The sequence below is a fragment of the Talpa occidentalis genome, unplaced genomic scaffold (genome assembly GCF_014898055.3).
Source record: "Talpa occidentalis isolate TD23 unplaced genomic scaffold, MPIMG_talOcc4v2.1 talOcc4.11, whole genome shotgun sequence".
NCBI classification, from domain to species: domain Eukaryota; kingdom Metazoa; phylum Chordata; class Mammalia; order Eulipotyphla; family Talpidae; genus Talpa; species Talpa occidentalis.
This window is the reverse complement of record NW_023601104.1, coordinates 24,124,288-24,151,943: the sequence shown is the minus strand read 5'-3', so window position 1 is coordinate 24,151,943 and position 27,656 is coordinate 24,124,288. Positions and strand designations below refer to the sequence as shown.

Here is a 27,656-nt window from a genome sequence, read left to right as displayed (position 1 = left end):
AATTGAAAAGAGAGGGCCAAAGATAAGTACCCTAGGGATTCAGAGATAGCAAAGGTGAGGAGGTGACAGACTTACTAGGAACAATTTTGAAGAAGAGGAGGGTCTTGAGGTGCACGTAGTGGCTCCACAGTCCCTGTTATGCACTTGTTGAATCCAGCTATCCACTGAGACTGGATGTCCGGAAGAGCACCTTGGGCAGATATGGCCTGTGCCAGGACAGGAAGGAATTCTGCCCTTTCTGTCACACCCTCCACCACAACCCCTGCTCTGGGGACCACCCTGGAGTTAGTTTCTGGATAAGGCAGATGGCACCCACTGGGAAGAAAGTGGGTGTCTAAGGGAAATACTTGGACCAGCTCAGCCTTGGTCAGTGTGTCCTCTAGTGGGGAACTATGTTGCTCAACTTCAAGAACTTCCCAAAGTTCCTTGGCTAGCTCTGAAATCTGAACTCGAGGCAAGTCCCACCTAGATTCAAACCCCATGTCAGGCACAAGGGCTGAGTTTTTTCTGTCACCATGGTTGGCTCTCGCTTCTCGCTCACTGGGCACCTGCTCAGTCTGACACCAGGATGCTAGGGGACACCTGCTCCTTCTGAGCCCCATTCCGGTTTCCTATTTGCTGCCCAGGCATTCTTTGGGCCCTGGGAATGCCTATAGTCCTGCAGCTCACACCTGCACAGCCCCTGAGCTCAGGTATCCAAAGGCAATATCCTGAAAAAACTTTTTTCAATGCCTGGTTAGAGGACTGGTCTGCCTAGGCAACTTTACATACTTCATTTCTCCTTCCGAGTGTTGGCAGGGAGATGAGGAAAACACATTTTCATCCTGTTGGTGAGCATTTCAATGGATTCAGATTTCCACAGAACAAAATGGACATAGGTACCAAGGATTGAAACATGCATGCTTTTGTACAGCAATTCCTCCTTTAGGAATTGCTGAAGTTCCCAGGAATTTATCCTGAAAAAATAATTAGGCAAATGTACAAAGAGGCGTGTACAAGATAGTTCAACAGAGTATTCCTCAAAAAAGAATAAAGACAGTCTTCAAAATTCCAGTATGATGTGATTGGTGAGTAAGGTAATACATCAATAAAATGGAATCCAATTAACTATAAGAAACAATGGTATAAAAATGTGTGTGTGTGTGTGTGTATAAAGAACAATCATACTAAATGAAGACTGGCTACAACAGCACATAATAATAGGTAGCATTTATTAAGTGCTTGCTTTGTGCCAAGCACTATTCTAAGAACATCATGGGTATTAATTCATTCGATCTTCACACCAATTGTTTGAGTTAGGAAAGAGCTATCACTGTTCATTTTGCAGGGATTCAAAGAGGTTCTGTGACCTGCCCAAGGTGCATACTGATGACTAAGCTCAGACAGATTCTAGAGCCACATTCTCTAAAACCATATAGGGTTATATTTGTTTTAAAAACAATACAAAATAAATGGGGTGTGTGTGTGTGTCTTAAACTCTAGAAGGACTGGTATGAAAATGTTGAGGCGTTACTATCGGATGTTGTTTTTTTTTATTAAAAAAACTTTACATACACTGCTGTTTTTAATTTGTGAGATGAATCTAATATGTAATATTAGAACTCATTCCCCCAATTCTATACTTATGAGGAGGCTGAAAAGTGTAACTTTTTCCAGTGGTGGGTTGGAGGTCACTAGAGTTAATTTTGACCAAGGATCAAAAAGGCTTATCTGTTTTGTTTTGTTCTTTTTATAGTTTCAGTCTACACCACCTTAGGAAATCACTTTAATAGTCTTTCTGAATAGTTCTCCACATGTTGAATATATATTTAAAATTACAAATGGCCAAAAATAAATAAGAATACAAAGGTCCCAGACAGTTCAAAATATAAAGGAACTTTAATAAAATAAGCTCTAGAATTGCTTAAATTTAAAATTATTATTTGTTTCCCTTTTCTTTTCTTGTTTTAAGAAAAAGAGAAAGGAGGGAATTCAGAAGTGTTTTTGCTTGGTCTCCTTAAAACCGCCATTCTTTGTGCCACAGCTTTTCCCCCCAGCAAAGTTTCTCAAAAGAACACCCCAGAGGTCAACAGAGCCTTAAAACAAGCCTACAGCATGATAGCAGCCACCGCACACTGCCACCCCCCCACCATGTCCAGCACAAGCCAGGCCCACTGTATCACATACCTCATGTGGCACTCTCAACAGCCTTTCCAGCAGGTATGATTACTACAAGGTTTTAGAAGATAAAGTTGATATTCAAATAATTTTGACAACTTGCCCCAGGTTCCACAACCATTTAAATATGAATTTTCAAAATAAGCATTTTCCTTTTTTACACTATCTTTCTTGGACTTTTTTTTTTTTTTTTCTTTTCGAATTGGGCGTGTAAGGAGTAGAGGGTTTGGGCACAAGGGAGGGTGATTTTTTTTTTAAAGATTTATTTATTTACGCACACAAGAACTGGGGTATAGGCCAGAGATGCGATGGGTGAGAGGATACACCAGAGGCCGAGTAGGGAGCAGAACAGGCAGATAGACCAAAATATACTGCTGAGAGGAGCAGCGGGGGAGGCAGGAGAGGTCTGCTGCGCCATGTTGGTTGCTCCCTGGTATGCAGGGAATCAAACTCATGCTGCAGTGGGTGGCGATAGCTCGATAGCGCTGTCTTTAACCCCTGTGCCACCAGAGAGGCCCAGGACAGTGATTTTTTTAAGTAAAAGCTATTTTTGTACTTTATAACCATGAATATGCCTCATTCTTTCCAGAAGGGGGGTTAACTAGATAAATTTCAGAGTTAAAAATTCTCTCTCTCTCCACCTCCACCCCTACCTCCTTCACACACATATACATCTTATCTTACAGTTTATAAATATTTCTCTGGACTGTACCAATTGAAAGATTACTGTGCCCTGACTTGGACACTCACTCCAGGGCCCAATTCTGCTCTCTTTACTCCTTCTACATGGTTCCACATAGTCATGGATGAAACAGAGACATCAGTAGAACAAAATATATGGCATTTATTAAACATGTGACATAGGTTATAATATCAAAGTAGAGCATGCATGAACACATTACCCATTCATTTAGCAAAAACACCCATCAATATTGAAAACATTAAATGATTAAATTTCCACAACATACAAAATTCTCTTTCAGTTAAAGTGAGAAAGAAAAATATCACAGGTGGAATAAAATACAGTGATTTCAGCTGGCCCAATAAAGGCATAAGGCACAAATTAAACCCAGGGATTAACACGTCAGAATGAAGGGTGCCTGGCTCCCCAAACCCTGCATGAATCTGCGGCACCATGAGGAGACACACCTGCATGAGGGGATCCTCCCCCCAGGCTCAAGTTTCCCCAGGTGCCCAAGCTCCAGTGGACAGATATCTCTGTCCCACGGAAACATAGCCTCTAATACTTTTATGGGTAAACAAAATCTTCATGCTGTAACAAATGATCCCGGTGTGAATAACATGAAATTTTAAATGAATGCCCCTTTTCCTTCCATTCAAAGTCTAGTAAAACAGAAGATAAAATGTGAAGGAGTTCTTCTGATAGGATGGCAGCATCTACATGGAAAGGTAAAGATGGCCCAGTACAGCAGAGCACGCTGGTTGGGGGTTTGAAATATAACCTTGTAGACTTCTCCATCTGACCCTCCCCCTCTGCCTCCACTTGCCTTCATGTTTTAGAAATGGATTCAGACCTCAGCAATTTCCATTCTGGCTGAAACTGTGCAGATGATGAAGCAACAGTCTTTGCTTTTCCTTTCCAGATGTTAACCTACCAGATTCCAGGGCTTTCATCTCTCTGTGCAAAGAGCACATCTCTGAGTGCCTAAGTCACAGTCTTCTTCATGGTTAATTCCAGAACTCTTGTGTATGGAGTGTAGTTTCTGGAAGGCACAGCGACTTCACGAGCCCTATCTGTTTGACTGAAAAATGAGAAAAGGCAGGTCAGGAAGGGGAAGAAAAGCTCTTTATCCTGTTTGTGTGGTAAAATAATGCTAAGAAATGGTTTTTACACATTTAAAAATAGACTATAATCACACAGTTTAATATTTTATTTAATTGTTACAAAAGAGACCATTATTTTCAATATTTTTTTAAAGATTTATTTTATTTATTTATACAAGCACTGGGTACAGTCAGAAGCGCGGGAGGGCGAGAGAATTCACCAGAGCCAGAGCGGGGAGCAGAGCAGGCAGAAGGACCAAAGTACACTGCTGAGGGGAGCAGCGGGTGGCAGGAGAGGTCGGGGAGCCATGTGGGACCCTCCTCCAGCAGCTGGGGAGCAGCCGGGGATTGAACCGGCCCTGCAGAGGCCGCAGGCAGCTTCACAACCCAGCGCTCAATGCTGCGCCACTGGGGAGGCCCTATTTTCAGTATTTTTTAAAGGCTGGGTCAGTGCCAGCCAGCAATGATTCAGAAAAGAGAAGATATGCATTCAAGAAATTCAAATTTGGGGCCTTCCTGGTGGCACAAGGGGTTAAGACACAGCACTATGAAGCTATCCACAGACATGCAGCCTGAGGTTGATCCCCAGCCAGGGAGCTACCCACTTGGCACAGCAGACCTCTCCTGTCTCTCCCGCTGCTCCCCTCAGCAGTGTATTTCAGTCAGTCCATCTGTTCTGCTCTCCACCCTGTCTCTGGTGAATCCTCTCACGGCCTCCCCCCACCCCCATACACACACCTCTGGTCTGTACCCTAGTTCTTGTATGCATACATAAATAAATATTTTTTTAAAAAAAAGAAACTCAAATTTGGTGAGAAAGATATGCACATAAGTGAACTGCAGATGATTTGGTGACTACTAGGACAGAGACATGAAGAACTGTGCGGGATAGTCTCCACTTGCCCCTGCAGATGTACTCCCTCCCTTCTCCACTTCACTCTGTGCCCTGGGCAGTTGAACCAACAGTCAGCACCAGTGGGGGTCCCTCACCCTTTGGCTTCCAATTGGTTCTGATCATTTGGGAGATGGTGGCAATGAATAAGAAAATAAAAGACAGAAGGGTCAGGACATTTCCCTCCTAGCACGCCTGCAGGCTACATTCCCCAGCCAAGGCCATAGTTACAGCTCTCCCTCTGCTGCTCCAGGCTGGTAATGCTTCCACTGTTGCTAGCTCCAGAATGCACCATAGTCGCATGTTTACTCCCTTTAAAACTGCCAAACCCTTGTAAATAGTCCCTTCATTTAAGTCTCTTCCATTTTCTCTTCTTGTGAGGACCCTGACAATATAAGAATGAACATACTATGAGCAAGCAGAAGGCAGAACAAGTTAGCATAGCAGAAGGGCATCTGGAAATTTCCAATGGGAAGGTGGCTCTTGAAGAACCCAAGGCATTCTTCAGGCGGGCAAGGAGGTTATGGGAATGCTAGGCAAAAGGGCAAAGAAGGGTGAATGCAAAGGCTATGGGTATTGAAAAGAGACACAATCTCTACAGTTGGACTAAAGAGTTCATAATGGAAAGCTGCAGAAGACCTGCCAGGAAAAGGGTCCTGTATGCACTGCTATGAAGTTCAAAGAAGAACACGGAGCTCCTAAAGGTTCTTAAGGGCAAGCATGATTTGCCCATATTTTTATTCTAGCAAGATTCTTGTGGCACTGTTAAGGGTTGACAGCAGAAGCATCAGTCTAGAAATAGAAGGTTGGGAGATTTTTGGTATTTAGTTGGTGAGTGAGAGCATGGGAACTTGAGTTCTTACAGTAGCAAAGGAGGTGAAGTTTCAGGAAAGGCGAGAGAGCTATTTGGAAGGCAGATTTAGCAGGATTTGGTGACTAAAGTGGAGGGATATTCCACATCCTTATCTGGATACATAATTCAACTAACTACTTTTCCCAATTCCCCTGCAATTAGGTGGGGCATGTAACTAATTGAGCAGAAATGATATATATTATTTCCAGAGTTAGAGTAGAAAAACCTTCAAGACAGTCCTCTGTGGTCTCTCTCTTTCCTTTCACACAGAGGATACAGTGAAGCAGTCAAGTCCCAAATGACTCTGAAGAATGAAGCCCAATCTGGCCTGAACTCTAGCAAGAGAAATCAATCTTAATTGCACTAAGCAACTGAGATCTATGGATTGTTAAGGCAGCTACCCTCCTCATCTTGACTAATGCAGTGACCATTTGCATATATAACATATGAGTCAACTCCATTCTGTCTAACTTCCCACCTTCTTAACGACTATTTTGTCCTCTGTCTCCTCTATTCCTTCCATCACTGGCCTAGTTCAGATTTTCATAATTTATCTTTGAATACTGCTTTCAGTGTTGGCAGTCTTCTCTCTCCCTGAATCCACTATCCATTCTGTTTTCAAAGATATTTCCCAAAAATTCTTAATATTTCTCAAAGTCTCCTCATTGCACCCTGGATGAAATCCAACCTTCCCTGCATGGTTTATAGGTCATCCACCATTTCCTGTTATATCTCCTGTCTGGCCTTGCTAAGCAACACACAGTTCTCTGGATTTCCCACACTACTTCCACGTCTTAGCCATTCTCTTGCTATTCTCCATGCCTTGAATGTTTCCCCAATCAAATCGAGCTGCTGGATTGCTGCCAATATTTCAAGACTCAAAAGAAACATCACCTGTATGACAAGGTCCCTGACGCCTCCCCCTCCCCCACCCCCACAGTGGTAGAAATGACCATTCCTTTCTTTATGTGCTCAGTTTCTTAGAGCAGTGCTGCTCAATTTTCTGCTGCCACAGGTTCAGTTTGCTAAACTTTCCCATGAGTGATAACTTCCATTATTCCACAAGGATTTTCAACTGAAGTGTCACATGCAGACAGTTTTTTAACAGGGATTTTAGAAGCTTGGGGGTAATTTTAAACTCCACACATCTTTCCCAAGAGACTCAACATGTCCCTTTCACCTTGTCACCATACCCACCTTGGAAATGACTGTCACACCACTGGAAGCAACTATCTCATTGTGCCCAATGTACTTGTACACATTCTTGCTAGTTCTAATTTCTTGAAGGATGCAACCACATCTTACTCATCTTCATGACCCCAGCAGTTCATAAAAAGCCAGGCACAGAGCTGTCACCCCACATATGAATGACAAAGGAAACCAAGGGACAAGGGATTTCGAGGGAGAGGGATTTCGATGAACAAGTGGTCAGTGTCACCTGTCACAGAAAAGAAGCCACAGAATCTGGCAGTGGAGTGGAGTAGAAGCCAGATGGCAATTTGTGCCAACTACTATGAAAATCCCACATAGCAGAAATGGTATCTGGTGATAATATGCTAAAAGGCCATAAAGTCAGAAATGTTTATAAAGGTAGGCCTTCTGAGTTTCAAAAAAAAAAAAGGATCTCATATCCCAATCTTTCAAAAAGAATTGAGGTATTTTATTTAGTTGATCACTAGGAAATAACAAGATTTCAAGAACATGAAGAATGTCAACCCAGAATTGAAGTTCAACCATTTTCTCTACCACGTTAAGGCTATTGTTAACCTTTTATTAATCCATAAAGGGGCTGTTCCCCTAGGGGGGAAAATAGCAGAATCAGCAAAGGCAGCTTTGACAAAAAGTTATTTTGTGCTCTGGTCTCCACAACAGAAATATGAAAATGTAGGCATTTTAAAGTGCTTACTATGTGCCAGGCACTTAGGACCACAGGGAATATTTTTCATTAAATCATACCTATTATGATATAATTTATGACTTTTCTGGAAACCAGGTTTCACTAAGAGCAAGAGAAAGAGCAGTCTGTTTTCTTTTGGCTTTTTGTTTTTCACAATTCTCTGTGAATGAAGGCTAGATGGCCTAAGATTGTGCTCAGTGGTTTTAATTAACTAATATCAAACCTTTCAAATAAAATTCCTTAGTCTTTTATTTTTAAAAAAGAGGAGCTTAAAAGACCTTGAAATCAGTGCCCAATGATGAGATCCTCGCTTTGCGGCAATTCATTTTGAGATGGAGATTAGATGGAAGAGGGGAAGAATTTGAGGAGAAAGTGGAGGCAGAGAAATGGTGCTATGCAGATTAGACACAGTTAAAACACCAGAATCAAGCAGCTGGTAGCATTGGGAAGGGGCGTATATACAGCAAGTCATGAAGCAAAGACAGCCCTGCATGAGTGAGTGAGTCTAGGAGCTTAACAGTTCATGATTCAGAGGTGACTACAGTATACTGAGCTTGGGAAGCTGGGGAAACAGTGGCAATTTTTTAAAAAAGATTTATTTATACATACAAGAACTGGGGTATAGGCCAGAGGCGCGGGAGGGTGAGAGGATTCACTAGAGACAGAGTGGGGAATAGAACAGGCAGACTGACCAAAATACACTGCTGAGGGTAGCAGTGGACGAGACAGGAGAGGTCTACCGCGCCATGTGGTATCTCCCCAGCCTGTCAGGATTGCACCCACGCTGCAGAGGCTGTGGACAGCTTCACAGCACTGCGCTCAATGGCCTGAGCCACCAGGGAGGCCCAACAGTGGCAATGTTATCAGAAATAGGAACATGTGGTTATTGCAACTGGACAATTTATGCCTGTATTTCATTCAATTATCAATCAGAATACCTGTTCTTAAAACTTTTTAGTTTCCTTCAAAGACTCAAAGCAAGCTTCTGAGGGATTTATATCAAATATTCCTGTTCTAGGCGAGGAAATTGGGACTCATTGAGGTTGAAAATGTGTCCAAAGCTATAGCTGTAACAGGAGGCAGATCCAGGACCAAAAGCCAGTTCTAATTCTGAGTCAGTGTTCTTTACCACTACTAACAGGAAATGACTTTGACAAAAAAAAAAAAAAGAAAGATGCTCTCAGTTATGGATAGAGTGGGTGTGAATGAAGATCAAGTGTACACCAGCAGGAAATGCACAGCAGCAACCTTAGAAGGAAGACTTGTATTCAAGAGAGAAGTTGGACTACTGATGGCTCAGTCACAGGGGCGGCTAGAGGAGAAGCTAGGAGACTGGATGCCATCTTTGCAGAAATTACTATGCCCAAGAAGAACCCTGAGGAGTTTCCACAATGGGGATCTTGGTGGAAAAAGAGGACTAATAAAAGAGATGGAGGGCAGGCCAGGGAATTAGAGAGAGAACCAGAAAAGTCCTCCAGGAAGCAGACATTCTGCTGCTTCAGAAGGACAGCAAATGCGACAGACATTGATTACCTGTATGCAAGACTATTCTAAGTAAGACTAGGAAAACTGCAGTTAATGAAATGGGTGAAAATACCTGCCCAGATAGAACTTATATATTCTAGTGAGGACAAAGATGATAAACAGAAAGAAGTAACACATAAGCAAGAAATGCTTTTTTCAAGCCCTTTTCTAAATAAATAAATCATATTATAATATAGATCAGCTGCCTAAATCCCCACTTGGTGAGTATCTTTCATTTCAGCCAACAAATATTTACTAAGCATTAAGTAAGTGTCAGACTGGGGGACAGGAGCCTCCTAGGCTTTCCTAGGAGGAAAGTGTTGGCAGGGACAGGGGAGATGTGGGGCAGATTGGGTGGTAAATAATAACAAGGGCTTAATGGTGCTATAAGTAAAAGAAAAGTTGGCTTCAAATTTTTTCAGCATACACAAAAATACACTGAATATTTTTCAGCATCATAATAATAATTAGAGCAGCTCTAATTATAAGGTAAATGAAGTTAGCAGTAGCAAAGCACATAATTGCAGGTACAAGGAGAAATGAGTCATCGGGGCTGTGCTACTTTGTGAGACTTCATGCCCAGTGCCTAGAACACTGGGACCATTCTGATGTACCATAAATCACAAGGCTTTTCAGCATTTCACACGGTATCTAGAGGGTCTCAAACCTGTGACAGTTTAATCAAAGAGCTCAATGCATAGAGTGCACCCATGACTAAGTTAGCAATCCATTTACTAAACCACTAATAATGACCAGTAACTATTCAGTTAATGAAATTGTCTCAGTACACCAAATTCACCTGTATTTGAGAGTGTCATACATGTGAAGTCAGAGTTTTCATTTAGTTAACAGTAATAATGGCTATCATGTATTGTTTAACTCTGGACTAGTTACCAAATTAAAGCTTTATTTAATCCTCTTAACAATGCTATGAGATATGTCATTGTCCTATTTCCATCTTACAGATGAAATAACTCAGAATTAAGAGAAATAAGTAACTTGCCCAAGCCTGTGTGCAGCCAGCAGCTTCTCCCCTTCCCATCCCACTGAAGAGGCCTCAGGACGCCAGCAAGGAGTGGGGCTGGGGCTTCCCCTGGACCACACTGCTCCCACATTGCGGGAGAAAAGGAAGTAAGAACAAAACCCCTCTGCATAAATGAGGCTTAATTCAATACTACTCTTGATCAAAACATTCTGGAGGAGCCTATTTATAAAATATACTGGAAAACACCATGCAATATTTTATTAGTTAGATTCAAGTTTGAAGTCCATGTAAGAACTACGTGTTTTGTTAAAGAACATACACAACACAATTTAGAAACTCTCTACTTACTGAGTTTTTTTTTTAAAGATTTATTTATTTATTTATTTATTTACTTACTTACTTACTTATTTATTTATTTATTTATACAAACACTGGGTACAGTCAGAAGCGTGGGAGGGCAAGAGAATTCACCAGGGTCAGAGAGGAGAGCAGAGCAGGCAGACTGATGAAGTACACTGCTGAGGGGAGCAGTGGGCGGCAGGAGATGTCTGCGCTCCATGAGGGACCCTCACCCAGTGGCCGGGGATCAAACTGGCGCTGCAGAGGCTACGGGCAGCTTCGCAACCCAGCGCTCAACCACTGCGCCACCAGGGAGGCCCTTGAGTATTTTTTTAAAAGATATATTTATTTATGCATACAAGAACTGGGGTATAGGCCAGAGATGTGTGTGTGGAGCAGGGGAGGTGAGAGGATTCACCAGAGACAGAATGGGGAACAGAACAGGCAGATTGATTGAAATACACTGCTGAAGGGGGCAGCGGGCAAGTCAGGAGAGGTCTGCTGCGCCATGTGGGTAGCTCCCTGGTCGGGGATCCAACTTGTGTTGCAGAGGCTGCAGATAGCTTCATAGGTTGTGTCTTAAGCCCTTGCACCACCAGGGAGGCCCTACTTATCGAGTATTTTAAAACTACAAATGTACCACACCAGGACTCAGAAGGCCTGGTTCTAATAAATGCTGACTGTGTGGCTTCCAGTGAATCACTTGACCTCTCTGGGCACCAATTTTGATATCTATCGGACATGAGGATTAAATGCGAGGGATTTGAATTTACTTTTGATCATAGAACTGCTTATTCAAATAAAAATTTTCCTGGAATTCAACATGTAAAACACACTAAAAGCTAAGCTTGTCAAGCTGTTTTTGGGGAAAGAGGGTTCCCAGAGTCCAGCTCCTTGTCAAGCTCCTGAGACATCACGAGGCCTCTCCAGGAGCCAGAGCTCAGAGCAAGCACAGGTGTAAAATCACTGCCCTGGACGATCTCTAAACATCCCATGTGCCTCACTATCTTGAGTGGCATGGCACCTTTCACATAGTAGGCTCTTAATAAATATTTGTGAGGAAAAGAATGAAATATTATTCTGCCTTTTCGGAAATGCGGATATGTAGTTTTCATTTCCTCTGCTGATTGACCTAGGTAGTTAAAGTGCTAAGATGGATCCTGGGGGAAACCAAATGCTACATTTATGGAAAAGCTGCTTTTAGATACTGAAGTGGCTTCCAAGTTCACCGAGGCCATAAGTTAAGGGTCTGTCAGCACTTCCATTATGAAAACCGCTTTGTGGTTTCATAACTTAGCCATAAAAATTTGCTTCAGGCTATCCTTCAGCATACAAATTGAAAAGCTTATTTCAAGCCAAAATGTGGGAATTAGAAAACAAACAATTTATTGGTTTCAGACATAGTTTTGTATCCGTCTTAGCCAAACAAGATTTATTATGTGGGCAATTAGAGTGGACTAAGTCACTTGGTTCTTGAAAAATGAAAAAGAAGAGAATGGCCAAACTATTTATATTTGAAAAGGAGTTGCTGGACATGAGCAATCATTCTTTTTGGCTATCTATTTATCATGTAGTTTGTACCCCACACTGATGACACCTACCATCTACTTATATAATCCTTCCCCTTTTTCCTTTCCTTTTAGACAATACTTTCTTTTAATTACATCAGTATGATAAAATTGCCTTGTTTTTGTCAGAAAACAAGCAATGCACTGTCAAAGAATGAGCTTAGTGCTGCCTTTGGTAAATACTTTGAGAAGGGTAAGTGGCTTATTTTATGAGTTCAAACAGAGACATCAGTAATGAATAAAAATAGGTAGGGAGATGAGGCCTTGTTCTAAAACAACAGAGGTGGTGAAAGCAGAGAAGTCACTTTGTCAAACCCCTGACTTCACCGATGGGAAACTGAAGCTCCAGCAAATGGAGTCCAGCCTGACCTGAAGGCAGCCTGCTGCCATCAAGGAAGGTGAGAACCGGGTGCTCTGCTGCCCGGCCTGGGGAGGTATAGCCGGTTTCCCACCTAATGTCACCATTTAACTAGGCTTCTACATTTTTCGGGCCTATTAATGTCTACCACTTCACATACAAATGTCCCTGATTACACAAGAATACACCCTCCTACACTCAGTACACAAGGCACCTTGTAACTCCAATTACCTAAATCACAAACCACATGCCATCAGTGTCTTTGTTACAAATTTTTTATGTCCTTTGGAGCACCCAGAGGTGGTAGGCTAGTTATCAAAGATAGGTTACTAGATGATAGGCTCTAATCTTACTGGGGAGAGGCCAGCCATGGGCATGTGGAGCAGCAGCTTAACAACAAATGGGTCAGTCCTCTAGCTCAGAAATGCAGCTACAGAAACCAGGCAATAGCTATTGTATATCAGCTCATGACTAAAGTGGATCACCGATTCATGAATCTGATCTAGTGCTGGAAAATACTTTGTTGTGGTATTAGGAAACAGATGGAACTTTGCTCCAGATTTGGACTCTCCCTGCTTTGTATTACTAAAGGACCTTGCAGGTACCTCTCATCTATTATAAATGTCTGCCTACAGGGCCTCCCTGGTGGCTCAAGGGTTAAGATGCAACCTATGAAGCTATCCGCAGCCACTGCAGCATGAGTTTGATTCCCGGCCAGCCAAGGAGCAACCCACCTGGCACAGCAGACCTCTCCTGACTCGCCCGCTGCTCCCCTCAGCAGTGTACTTTGGTTAGTCTGCCTGTTGTGTTCCCCACTCTCTCTCTGGTGAATTCTCTCACCGCCCCCCCAACCACCCCGCATCTCTGGCCTATACCCTAGCTCTTGTATGCATAAATAAATAAATATTTTTTAAAAATTTAAAAAATAAAAACACTTAATATTTAAAAAATAAATAAGTAAATTTCTGCCTACATATATAACTATCTTCCTGACTATGCTCTGGGGAAGGAACCTGATCTCATTCTTCTCCATATCAAAACTGTCTGGCACAAGAGAGGGAGTCAACAGATGTTTGTGGAAGGAATGGTGGCAAAGAGGGAGAGAGAGAGGGAGGGAAGGAGGAAGGAAAGAAAGAAAGAAGAGAAGAAAGAACAGGAAAACAAAGAGGAGATGACGGAGTAGGCACTCAATGATAAGGCCATTCTCTGAAGTGACTTCCCTGCATTTCTCCTTTGCTATTCCCCTGCCCTACAAAATGTCCTTGCTCCCACAGAAACCAGTCTCCATCACAATCACCACTTATCTTTGCAGAAATACTTCTGATGGAAAGAATGCACTTCTTATAATAATAGCCCAGTAAAGCATTTTCTTAAGTCAGGGGGGGATTTGAGTCAGAAAAACAGGAAATTCCAAATACCTGGGTAGAAGATCACAGCCTACTCCAATCTCTCTGGTTTCCACTTCAGTCTTGGGCTGGGTTTCTGTTAAGTAGTCCAACCTGCTCTGCAGTTCATTATTCTAGAGATGAGGGGAAAAATAATTTTAAGAAAGCAAATATGTTCTCCCATAAATATGCATAGTATAATTTATCTGATTTTCCCCAGTGCCATGGACAACAATCACAATGTGTTTATCAAGCATCTCTTGCACAGTAGGAATTAAAAAAAAATCATGGGTTGAATCCATAGAGAGAGCTTTCTATGGATGTAAATACATGTTTCGAATCTTACATAAAAAATAAGCAGAATTTCTTAACCTATACTACAATCTGCTTTTTCCACTGAACAATTTGTTGTGAATACCTTCCCACATTTATTAGTTTTTTTATGTCAACAAACTATTTTAATGTGTTCATAACATTCCATTGAATGGATGTACGTTATTTATTTAACTAGTCCCTTATTGATGGGTATTTACATATTTATCACTTTTTTTCAATTATAAATAAGGTACAGCTCAACTTTTAATACTCCCTCATTAAACTATAAAATGAGTAAGTCTGTTAACTTAATTTAGTGAGAAATACCTCTATAACTTAATAATTAGTATTTCATAGGTGTGGAAAATTCAGAATCTTAAACATATAAAGTAAAACAAGCTCCTTGGGATTAAAATTAGCATTCTAAATAGTTTTTTTTTTTCAGCCCAGAGCCAAACATTACATAGATTGATGATTATGATGCTCAGGAATTGGAAATTTGCCCCATGGGGGAAATGAAGGACAAAGGTGCAAGAGAGTTGAGGATATTGGAATGAAAAATAGATGAAGTGATGGTGCCTGGACTCTAAAGGACAAAAACACACAAAAATTTCAGACAGAGGTTAATGGCGGTTATCTCCATGTACTGAGATTTGGATGTTTTTTTAAAATTTTCTTCTAGTTTATTTATTTTTTTTGTAATGCTTGACTGAAGTTTTATGATGGAATGACCCTATCTATCTTCCTGGCTGTACCTTTGAAGCAAATCATGTAGGAGATATAAGATAATATCTATTGAATAAATAAATGTATAATTGCTTTTATAAGGAGCACATTATTTGTCTAACTCAAAAAAATTAAAGCATTTGTCTTTTAAGTTGGAGCTGCAGCTAAGACAGTATTCTAAGATACTAGATAACACATGAGAGTTGTCTATGGGAACAGAAGTTTATTTGTTTTGAAAGGAAGAATATGGGTTACAGCTCAGTAACTCTTGCTCTGAATGGGAGATACCAAGGAGCAAAGTAGCAGCTCCAGGACAAACTCATATTCTGCAGGACGTATAGGTCTATGGATCTCTTCTGATGAATGGGACATGGTGGAAAGGAAGAGAAAGCGCTCCAGAGTCCTTAACAGCTGACAAGTCATGGCAGAGCTATGGGTTCCCACTCTAACCTGATGCTCAGTATGGGAGACTGATGCTGGCTTACTGCCAGGACTACAGCAACATTCACTCACTCACACACAAAGAGAGTCTTAGAACATCCCCTGCACATGGATTGGAAGAATAAACATTATTAAAATGGCCATCCTACCAAAAGCAATATACAGATTCAATGCTATTCCAATCAAAATCTCAATGGCATTCTTCAAAGAAATAGAACAATTATTGATGAAATTCATATGGAATCACAAAAACCCCGAATAGCCAAAGCTCTCCTGAAAAAAAAAAGAAGGGAATGGAGGCATCACACTCCCAGACTTCAAACTATACTACAAAGCCATAATAATCAAAACTGCATGGTATTGGAACAAGAACAGACACACAGACCAATGGAATCGAATAGAAAATCCAGAAATAAACCCACAGATTTATGGTCAACTAATCTTTGACAAAGGAGCAAAGACTATGCATTGGAGCAAAGAAAGTTTGTTCAATAAATGGTGCTGGGAAAACTGGGCCGCTACATGCAAAAGAATGAAGCTTGACCACTACCTCACACCATACACGAAAATCAACTCAAAATGGATTAAAGAACTAGACATAAGACCTGAAACCATAAAATATATAGAAGGAAATATAGGCGAAATACTACGTGATTTGCACATCAAAGACATCTTTACAGACACATCACCCAAAGCAGTGATAGTGAAGGCAAAGATAAACAGCTGGGACTACATCAAATTAAAGAGCTTCTGCACAGCAAAAGAGACAATAACAAAACCAAAGAGAAACCCCACTGACTGGGAGAACATTTTTGCACCCAACACTAATGATAAAGGACTGATCACAAAAATCTGCAAAGAGCTGATGAGACTCAACAACAACAAAGAAAATAATCCGGTCCAAAAATGGGCAGAAGAGCTAAAAAGAAACTTCTCTGAAGAGGAAATGCAAATGGCCAACAGGCATATGAAAAAATGTTCAACATCACTTGTAATCTGGGAAATGCAAATCAAAACTACCATGAGATACCATCTTACACCAATGAGAATGGCACATATTAAAAAAACTAGCAACAACAAATGTTGGCGAGGGTGTGGAGAAAAAGGAACTCTTCTGCACTGTTGGTAGGAGTGCAAACTGGTCCAACCACTATGGAGAGGTGTGTGGAGATTTCTGGACCTACTAAACATAGAGCTTCCATATGATCCAGAAATTCCACTCCTAGGTATTTACCCAAAGGACATAGAAACATCAATTCCAAAGAGCACCTGCACCCCTATGTTTATAGCAGCACTGTTTACAATAGCTAAGCTTTGGAAACAACCCAAATGCCCAAAAATAGATGACTGGATCAAGAAGATGTGGTACATATACACCATGGAATATTACTCAGCATTCAAAAAAGATAAACACATGCAATTTGCAGCAACATGGATGGCGCTGGAAGGGATCATGCTCAGCGAAATAAGCCAAAAAGAAAAAGAAAAATACCGGACGGTCTCACTCATAGCAGGAATCTAGAAAACTTAAATAAGGGACCAGGAAAATGAATAACTATAAGAAAGTGAAAATCAGAATCAACAAAAAACTATGAAACAGAGACACTTTTGGGGGGTGGGGGGCGGGAGGGAGGGATTGGGATCAGAAAGGGGGGGTTGCAATTGTATGGGGAATATAAAAATAAAATTTATTATTTAAAAAAAAAAAAACAAAGAGAGTCTTAGAGAGAGAGAGAGACAGATTCTCTGACATAGTTGAACTCTCCCATTCATAAGGAAAGAGAAAGGCAGAAGAGGTCTGTCCTTTAATAAGTTCCAACAATCCCATCAATTTATCCTTTCTCAGTGTAAACTTTAACCTCAAATATTTCACAGGATGTGAACATTAAACACAGCAAATATGCCTTGGTTGGCACACAGTGAGGAGTGGTAGCCCCAAATCCTTTGTTCTATTTCATAGGAACTCTATGAGTAACTGATGTAAATACACATTGAAGCCCTGAAAGGAAAAGCAGATACTACTAAAAATTCAATGTAATTATTAAAAAGATTAGTTACTGGGCCTCCCTGGTGGCGCAGCGGTTGAGCGCTGGGTTGTGAGGCTGCCCGCAGCCTCTGTGGCACTGGTTCTATCCCCAGCCGACGAGGGTCCCACATGGTGTGCAGACCTCTCCTGCTGCGCCTGCTGCTCCCCTCAGCAGTGTACTTCATAAACTCTGCCTGTTCTGCTCTCCCCTCTGGCTCTGGTGAATTTTCTCACCCCCCTGCGCTTCTGACTGTACCCAGTGCTTGTATAAATAAATAAATAAATCTTAAAAAAAAAATTAGTTACTGCAACATATGAGGCAGTATGTAAAATTAAGTGAAGTTAAAGAAATAAAACATGATTTGCAGGGCCTCCCCGGTGGCGCAGCGGTTGAGCACTGGGTTGTGAAGCTGCCCGCAGCCTCTGCAGCGCCTGTTCGATCCCCGGCTGCTCCCCGGCCACTGGAGGAGGGTCCCACATGGCGTGCAGACCTCTCCTGCCGCCCGCTGCTCCCCTCAGCAGTGTACTTCGGTCCTTCTGCCTACTCTGCTCCCCGCTCTGGCTCTGGTGAATTCTCTCACCCTCCTGCGTTTCTGACTGTACCCAGTGCTTGTATAAATAAATAAATAAATTAAATAAATCTTAAAAAAAAAAAAAAATGATTTGCAATCCCTGCGGTGGTTAATCTTTTGAGGGTATAGACAGCTAAGAAGAAAATAACAAAACAAAGTAGTAAGCCCCATGCAGAGGGACCCACAGAATATTAAAGGGGAGTCAGAGAAAATGCCTAACACAAGATGGAGAGAAGAACTGAACTGTCCATGAAAATGTTCTGGAGTTAGGCAAGGGAAAGAGAGTAAGAAAAGTAAAAGCAACATTTTCAATATTCCAGGTTGAGAACAGGCACCACACTGCAGTATATAGGTAGAGTTAGTTGCAAAGGGCTACATGCATACACCATTACAACCCTTTACTCCTAAACTTAGAAAACCAAGGTCAACACTAAATTTTATTTCAATCACTTGGGCTGCTAAGCGAAAACTGTACTGGGAGAAAATAAAACTATAGGCAGGAAGATTAGTCAAGGTCATTGCAATTTTCTAGTTCAAAGTGAGAGCTGCACTTTAATATAGAGGAGTAAGCACTTAACAAACAGATCTTCCTGCAAATATAGCTATTAACTCTGGACAAAACACAAAAATCAATTACTGAGATGTCTGGACATTAAATGAGGACCACCAAATTTTAGAGGAGATGTAAAATGACTAATAAAATGGTAGACCTAAATCCAACCATATCAATAATAACTAAATGTCAATGGATTAAACGCTCAAAGTAAAAGACGAGACTACCAGCAAGGCCTAATAGAAACAACAAGCAAGGCCCAGCTAAATATTGTCTGTAAGAGATTCACTTTAAATACAAAGAAATGGGCCTTCCTGGTGGTGCAGCAGGTTGAGCGCCGCACTGTGAAGCTGTCTGCAGCCTCTGCAGCGTGGGTTTGATCCCGGCCTCCGGGGAGAAACCCACATGGCACGGCAGACCTCTCCTGTCTCTCCCACTGCTCCCCTGAGCAGTGTATTTCGTCAGTCTGCTTGTTCTGTTCCCCACTCTGTCTTTGGTGAATACTCTCACCCTCCTGCGCATCTGGCCTGTACCCCGGTTCTTGTATAAATAAATAAATCTTTATAAAATAAATAAATAAATATAAAGAATATGACCTGCTGAAAGTACCTAGATGAAGAAAGGTATACTATGCAAACAATAAACATAGGACAGGAAAAGATAGTACTGGAATGACCAAATTAATACCAGATAAAAGTCTTCAAAGCAAAGAGTATATAATGTAGTGACTAATATTCATAATAATGAAAAGGTCAGTTCATCACCAAGGTATAATGAAAGGTATGTATATACTTAATGACAAGAGCTTCAAAATATGTGAAGTAAAAAAAAAAAAAAACAAACCCACACACATGAAGAGATAAGTCTAAAACCATAGTAAAAGATTTTAACACTCCCCTTAGTATTGCCCAAAAATCAGGAAAAACACAAATAATCTAAATAATATCATCCAGTACTTACATTTAATTGATATATGTAGAACACATAACTGCAGCAGAATATGCATTTTTTCATATTTAACCAAGAGAAACCATATGCTAAGCTATAAAGCAAGTCTCAATAAATTTAAAATAATTAAAACCATAGAAAGTATGTTATGTGACATAGCAATTAAATTTGAAATCAAAAACAAGATATCTAAAGAGACCTCAAATATCTGGAAGTTAAAATACACACTACTAAATAATCCATCAGTCAAAGAAGAATTTCAAAGGAAATTAGAAAATATTTCGAACTGAATGACAATGAAAATATATCAAAGCTTGTGAGATGCGACTTAAACAGAGTTTAGAGAGACATTTACAGTTTTAAGGGTTATATTAAAAAAGAAATGTCTATACCAATGGCCTAAGTTCCACTTCAAGAAACTAAAAAAAAGAGCAAATTAGTACCAAAATAATTAGAAGGAATAGAATAATGAGTATTGTTATAAGCCTAAATGAAATAGAAAATAGACAATAGAGAATATCAACAAGGCCAAAAACTTTTAATTTTTTAAAAAAATCAGTGAAATTGGTGCCCCTCCCCATGCCTGACAGACGGACTAAAGAAGAAAGTTTGAGGAAGGGGTGCAGGTCATCAATATTAGGAAGTAAACAGACCAATTACAATTAGCGAAATTGAAATGGTAATCAAAAACCTCCCCAAAAACAAAAGCCCAGGACCTGATGGATTTACAAATGAATTCTACCAAACATTCAGAGACGAATTAGTGCCTATCCTTCACAAACTCTTCCAAAAAATTGAGAAGGAAGGGACAATACCAAACACGTTCTATGAAGCCAACATTACACTAATACCAAAACCGAACAAGGACAACACAAAAAAGGAAAACTACAGGCCAATCTCCCTAATGAACACTGATGCAAAAATCCTCAATAAAATTTTAGCTATCAGAATCCAACAATGTATCCATAAGATAATTCACCACGACCAAGTTGGATTCATTCCAGGGGCACAAGGATGGTTTAACATCCGAAAATCAATCAACGTTATCCAACACATCAACAAAAAGAAATATAAAAACCATATGATAATATCAATAGATGCTGAGAAAGCTTTCGACAAAGTGCAACACCCATTCATGATAAAAGCCCTTGAAGTTCTTGGGATACAAGGAACATACCTCAACATCATAAAGGCCATCTATGACAAGCCAACAGCCAGTGTCATTCTCAATGGTGAAAAGCTGAAAGCAATTCCATTAAGATCTGGAACAAGACAAGGATGTCCACTCTCACCATTGCTTTTCAATATAATACTGGAAGTCCTAGCCAGGGCAATAAGACAAGAGAAAGACATCCAAGGAATCCAAATAGGAAAAGAAGAAGTCAAACTATCACTATTTGCAGACGATATGATATTATACATAGAGAACCCCAAAAACTCCACAGAAAAGCTAATTCAACTCATCAATCAGTTCAGTAAAGTGGCAGGATACAAAATCAACACGCAAAAGTCAGTAGCCTTCCTATACACAAACAATAAATCTGAAGAAGAAGAAATCGAAAAGACCATCCCTTTTGTTATTGAAACAAAAAAAATCAAATATTTGGGAATAAATCTAACAAAAGAGGTAAAGGACCTATACAAAGAAAACTATAAAACACTGTTAAAAGAAATAGAAGAAGACACAAAGAAATGGAGAGACATCCCCTGCTCATGGATTGGAAGAATAAACATTATTAAAATGGCCATCCTTCCAAAAGCAATATACAGATTCAATGCTATTCCAATCAAAATTTCAATGTCATTCTTCAAAGAAATAGAACAATTATTGATGAAATTCATATGGAATCACAAAAAACCCCGAATAGCCAAAGCTCTCCTGAAAAAAAAAGAAGGGAATGGAGGCATCAGACTCCCAGACTTCAAACTATACTACAAAGCCATAATCATCAAAACTGCATGGTATTGGAACAAGAACAGACATACAGACCAATGGAATCGAATAGAAAATCCAGAAATAAACCCACAGATTTATGGTCAACTAATCTTTGACAAAGGAGCAAAGACTATGCATTGGAGCAAAGAAAGTTTGTTCAATAAATGGTGCTGGGAAAACTGGGTCGCTACATGCAAAAGAATGAAGCTTGACCACCACCTCACACCATACACAAAAATCAACTCAAAATGGATTAAAGAACTAGACATAAGACCTGAAACCATAAAATATATAGAAGGAAATATAGGCGAAACACTACGTGATTTGCACATCAAAGACATCTTTACAGACACATCACCCAAAGCAGTGATAGTGAAGGCAAAGATAAACAGCTGGGACTATATCAAATTAAAGAGCTTTTGCACAGCAAAAGAGACAATAACAAAAACAAAGAGAAACCCCACCAACTGGGAGAACATTTTTGCACCCAACACTAATGATAAAGGACTGATCACAAAAATCTGCAAAGAGCTGATGAGACTCAACAACAACAAAGAAAATAATCCAGTCAAAAAATGGGCAGAAGAGCTTAAAAGAAACTTCTCTGAAGAGGAAATGCAAATGGCCAACAGGCATATGAAAAAATGTTCAACATCACTTGTCATCAGGGAAATGCAAATCAAAACTACCATGAGATACCATCTTACACCAGTGAGAATGGCATATATTAAAAAAACTAGCAACAACAAATGTTGGCGAGGGTGTGGAGAAAAAGGAACTCTTCTGCACTGTTGGTGGGAGTGCAAACTGGTCCAACCACTGTGGAAAGCTGTGTGGAGATTTCTGGACCTACTAAACATAGAGCTTCCATATGACCCAGCAATTCCACTCCTAGGTATTTACCCAAAGGACACAGAAACATCAATTCCAAAGAACACCTGCACCCCTATGTTTATAGCAGCACTGTTTACAATAGCTAAGCTTTGGAAACAACCCAAATGCCCAAAAATAGATGACTGGATCAAGAAGATGTGGTACATATATACCATGGAATATTACTCAGCATTCAAAAAAGATAAACACATGCAATTTGCTGCAACATGGATGGCGCTGGAAGGGATCATGCTCAGCGAAATAAGCCAAAAAGAAAAAGAAAAATACCGGATGGTCTCACTCATAGCAGGAATCTAGAAAACTTAAATAATGGACCAGGAAAATGAAAAACTATAAGAAAGTGAAAATCAAAATCAACAAAAAACTATGAACCAGAGACACTTTTAGGGGGGCGGGGGCGGGAGGGGAGGGATTGGGGTCAGAATGGGGGGCGGCAATTGTATGGGGAATATAACAATAAAATTTATAAAAAAAAAAAAGAAACAACTAGATCGCTATGTGGAAAAAATATCAATCCTTAAATACACAAAACAGGGGCCTCCCTGGTGGCACAAGGGGTTAAGACGCAACCAATGAAGCTATCCGCAGCCACTGCAGCACGAGTTCAATCCCCAGCCAGGGAGCTACCCACATGGCTCAGCAGACCTCTCCTGACTCATCCGCTGCTCCCCTCAGCAGTGTATTTCAGTTACTCTGCCTGTTCTGTTCCCCACTCTGTCTCTGGTAAATCCTCTCACCCCCAACACCTCTGGCCTGTACCCCAGTTCTTGTAAATACACAAAACACAAAAATTAATTCAAAATGGATTAAGATCTAAATAGAAAACAAAAACTTATTTTAGAGGATATCACAGGAGAAATTTCTTTGACCTTGTTATAGGTAAAGCTTCCTAGATAGGACACAAAAAGCATTAAAGAAAAAAAATTGATAAATTAAACTGTATTCAAAATGAAATCCAAAATAAAACTATCTTGAAAAGATATTAAGGAAATGATAAACAAGTCATGGAATGGAGAAAATGTTGAAAATACCTCTACTTGGAAAAGAACTGGTGTCCAGAATACATAAAGAACACTTACAACTCAATAATAAACTACAAACTTATTAAAACAGTGGCAAAAGATTTGTATATGCTTTTTTAAAAAAACCTAGATAATATAAAAGGCCCAAAAAAGATGCTCGACAACACTAATGACCTCAAAATGTGAATAAAAATCACAATGAGACACTACTACCCGACATCTGGAGTGGCTAAATTAAAAAAAAAAAAAAAAAAAGACAATATGAAGTCAGGGTGAGGGCACAGAAAAACTAAGTCACCCCAACTGCTGGTGGAGATGTAAGATATTATAACCCCTTTGATAAACTGCCCAAAAGTTGCTTAAAAACTTAAAGCTACATCTGTCATGCATGCAACCCAGTTATTCCACTACCAGTTTACACCAGAGGAATAAAAACCCATACCTGTCCACACAAAGACTTGCACAGTAAAGATCATGTAGCAGCTTTACTCACAATAGCCCAAACTTGAAATAACTCAAATGGATACTAAGAGGTGCCTGAATAAATAAATTGTATTGTATTTATACAATGGAAAATATTCTACAATAAAGAGGAATGCATAAAGAGCATTATGGATAAACCTCAACTCCTTACACTGAGTGAAAACGAGGCACAAGAGTACATACTTAATGATTCCATTTACAGAAAGTACAAACAAGTGCACAGTGACCAAAGGTCATGAAGGCACTCCTCCCCCTGGAAAAAAGTACCGAATTTGCTTGGCGGTGCATGAGAGATGGATGCAAAGGGCCACAGAAGCTCTCTGGGAGTACAGGAAGTGTTCTGTATCTTGATTGAGATGGCAGTTCCAAGGCAAAGACAATTGTCAAACTCCTTGAGTTTCACGTTTTAAATAGAAGCAGTTTATAAAGGTCCATAGTTGACACCAAGGTTCACTCATTGTGTTGTACAGTGGGTTTTGACAGATGCATAATGTCATGTATCCACCATTACAGTACCACAGAGAAGTGTTTTAACTCCACTAAAAATATCTTCACCTAGACTTGTCTATCTCCCTTCCTCTGAACCCTTGGTAACCACTGATCTTTTTATCTCTTTATGGTTTTGCTTTTTTCCTCGTCACCACCATTGGATGTAGACTTTTCAAAATGGTCTTTTTTACTTAACAATACACATTGAGAGTTCCTACATTTCTTTTCATGACTTAATAGCTCATTTCTTTAAGCACTGAATAATAGTCCTCTGTCTAAATATACCTCAGTTTATTTATTCATTCACCTGTTGAAGGACGTCTTGATTGCTTTCAAGTTTTGGCAATTATGAATAAAACTGCTACATATGCACATTGTGGACTTAAGTTTTAGACTCCATTGAATAAATTTCTAGAAGCATACTTATGGTAGGATGAGATTTACCTATGTAAAAACTGCCAAACTCTCTTCCAAGGTAGTGGTACCATTTTTCACTTCCATCAGCAATGAATGAGAATTCTTGATGCTATTCACCCTTGACAACATTTGACCAGAGTATTGGGCTTCAGTCACTCTAACAGGTGTGCGGTGGTATCTCTTTGTAATTTGTATTTTCCTAATGACATCATATTGAACACATTTTTATATGCTTATTTTCTGTTTATCTTCTTTGATGAAGTATCTATTCTAATCTTCTGACTGTTTTCTATTTGGGTTATTTGTTTTCCTATAGTTGACTATTGAGAATTATTTTTATATTTTGAATATAAGTCTACTGATACTTGTTTTACAACTATTTTCTCAGACTGTGGCTTGTCTTTTCATTCTTTTAACAGTGTCTATCATAGAGCAGAGTTTTTAACTTCAATAAGCTTCAGTTATCAAAAATAAATACAGCAGTTTGTGGGTCTGCTATTCCTAGGCAGCCTATTCGGCCGCCATTTTGTCACCTAAACAAGGTCAAAGTGGCCTGGCCAGTTAGGAACAGGAGCCCAACCCTTAAGGCCTTCAAATCAAACAAGAGCACAAAGCTGGATCACACTGGGAAGGTTATGCATCACAAGGTATGTCCAGAATGCCCGGGGGGCTGAGGACTGATGCATAACATGTGCATCAGGAGATATGTCCTGAACACCCAATGAGCTGAAGAACGATGCATAACACATACTCCCGACTTATACATCACGAGGTATGACCGGGAATGCCCGGGGGGGGCCGAGGACCGATGTATGACAAGGGACCCCAGAAGCTGATCAGTGGAGCCTTGTTGATAAGATTAGAACCATGGCTGGGGATTAGGGTGTATCATCAAGTAGATTAGAAGTGCCTGGAGGGCAGACGCACAATCCCTAATCTTCTACACCCTTCCCCTTTCTTTAATCTCCTTAATTTCCTTACAATCAATTACGTGTGTCAATAAAAGGGCCAGGATCTTGCTCTTCAGCAGCATCCTGCATTGTGCAGCCTGCTCCATGACTCCGGCTTGTCAGTGGTGTTGTCTGACGCAACAGCAGTTTACTTATGTAAACTAATAGACAACAGGGTTTACAAAAATAAATTAAGATGGTGAGAGAATGAACATGGGCAGCAGAGGAAAGTTAAGTAGAAGGGACAGATTTAAGAAGTAATTTAAAAATAAAGTGGGTAGGACATAGTACAGGAAAATAAAGTCTATTTTACCTCTCCCTCTTACAGAACATATCTAATATGGAATGGCAAAGAGCAGTCCAGACAGCCCTGTGGTCTGTAAAAAATTGCTTCTGGGAGTGAGACGCAAGTTCTGGGGTTTTCCTGCTTTCAAATACCACCACCTTGTGTTTATATGTGAAATGCATACTATCCAGTGGCTTGGGAGACTCTGTGTCTGCCAGGAAGGAAGAACCTGGTATGGCACCTTTTGGCATTTTTGGGAAATTATGTCACAAAATGTCTGGCAATCACCTTCTCCCCCTGTTCCCCCAGGCCCAGGGGAGTGAGCAGCTGGAGCTGAGCACACACACTAATATGCATCCAATAAAATGTGTATGTGGAGCCCTGGTGCCTGGTGCTGCTGCCCCAATATTACAGGAAAATTAATAATAGTTCCTGGAATGCACCACAGACACGGTGAGAGGTTTATGTACCACACAACACACATTAAATGCAGGATGGACAAAACCAAGACATTTGACTCCTTTCCTCTGAGTTTTGAATCTAGCTGTAAGTTTAGGATTTTCATCAGAGGAAAGTGGAATGGAATCTGTTCAGAGTCTCAGGAAGCTTATCAACCTTATGAAGATATATGCTTGCAATTTCAATTTAATAACTTTTCTATATTGAAAATAGATGAATAGGATAACTCTTTTTCAAGAGGTGAGCAAATAAAAAATTGCTGTGGAAAAAAGGAAAAAATAAGCATATTTGTATCGAGAACATACTGAATTGGTCGCTGTAAATACAGTCTGAGGAGACCAGGCTAGATCAAATTTTAAGGATCTTGTGGGGATGAAGATTGCCAAATCTAAAGCGTTTAAGCATAAGTATTAATAATTAATTCAGAGAACAAAATAATCCATATTCTATTTAAAAGAAGGAGGTTGATGGAGAGAGGGTTGAAGGGGAAGGGAAAAAATATACGTCAATGACAATGAAAGAGGGCCCTGAAACTACACAATTGAAGAAATGATAAACACATACGGCATTTACTATGAACCATATGCTTTTCTAATCACTTAATATGAATTAGATCCTTGTAACAACTCCATGGAGAGGATACCATTTTAAAGAGATGATTCTCATGCAGATGAGCATACTAAGGCACAGAGCAGTTAAGCAACTTGCTTAAGATCACATAAGTAGCAGAGCTGAGATTTGAATTCAGGCAGGCAGGCTTCAGAGTCTGCAATTAGGCCCTTAATAAAAAGTAGCTACTTTCTTAATATGATAGAATGTGGGAGGTTACCAGATTTATCCAGCAAAACTTTTCAAAGATATCTGAAATACCACCATTGGTATCACTATAGTTTAAGGAAGTGGTATAAAAGTTACTGGCGTTAGCATAAGTCAACATAACAAATGCTTAGTGGCCAACAGAATCCTGTATTGTAAATCAATATATTTTCTATGGCCTTAAAAGGTCATTCTACCTATATAGAAAGGTCAAAGTGATAGTAATACTAAGAAAACATTGAAAGAAGTAAAACAATAGCCTGGGGAACATATAAGAGAAACAATGAAGAAATAAGTTAATCTCTTCATATTTCATATTTTTAATAGATTGAAGTAGGAATGTATTATTAAATCTTCTTATTAAGTAACTGATTTTTACATATATTTAGTCTGCTGAATAAAGCAGATCTTTGAAGTGTGGAAAAAGAATTAACCATATTTCATTTGTAGTTGAATTTAAATAGTTTAAGAAAAATTTAATCAATCAAATATATAATCAATGTATAAAATGCTCAAGAAAAGGTGTTTTTTTTTAAAAAACTTGCTTGTTAGAATAGTGGACATTATGAGTTCCACCTAC

General features: G+C 39.9%; 1 protein-coding gene across 1 annotated transcript in view; it reads right to left on the bottom strand.

Moving 5' to 3' along the window:
* Positions 1-2,986: 2,986 nt before the first annotated feature.
* The window catches only part of MYZAP (myocardial zonula adherens protein), a 97,600-nt gene continuing 72,930 nt past the window's right edge, over positions 2,987-27,656 (bottom strand). Inside the window, exons 12-13 of the mRNA XM_037502566.2 lie at positions 13,777-13,877; positions 2,987-3,920 (exon numbers count right to left, since the gene is read on the bottom strand). Coding sequence (XP_037358463.1) covers positions 3,824-3,920; positions 13,777-13,877 — 198 coding nt within the window. The 3' untranslated portion in view covers positions 2,987-3,823. The remainder of the gene's footprint in view (positions 3,921-13,776; positions 13,878-27,656) is intronic.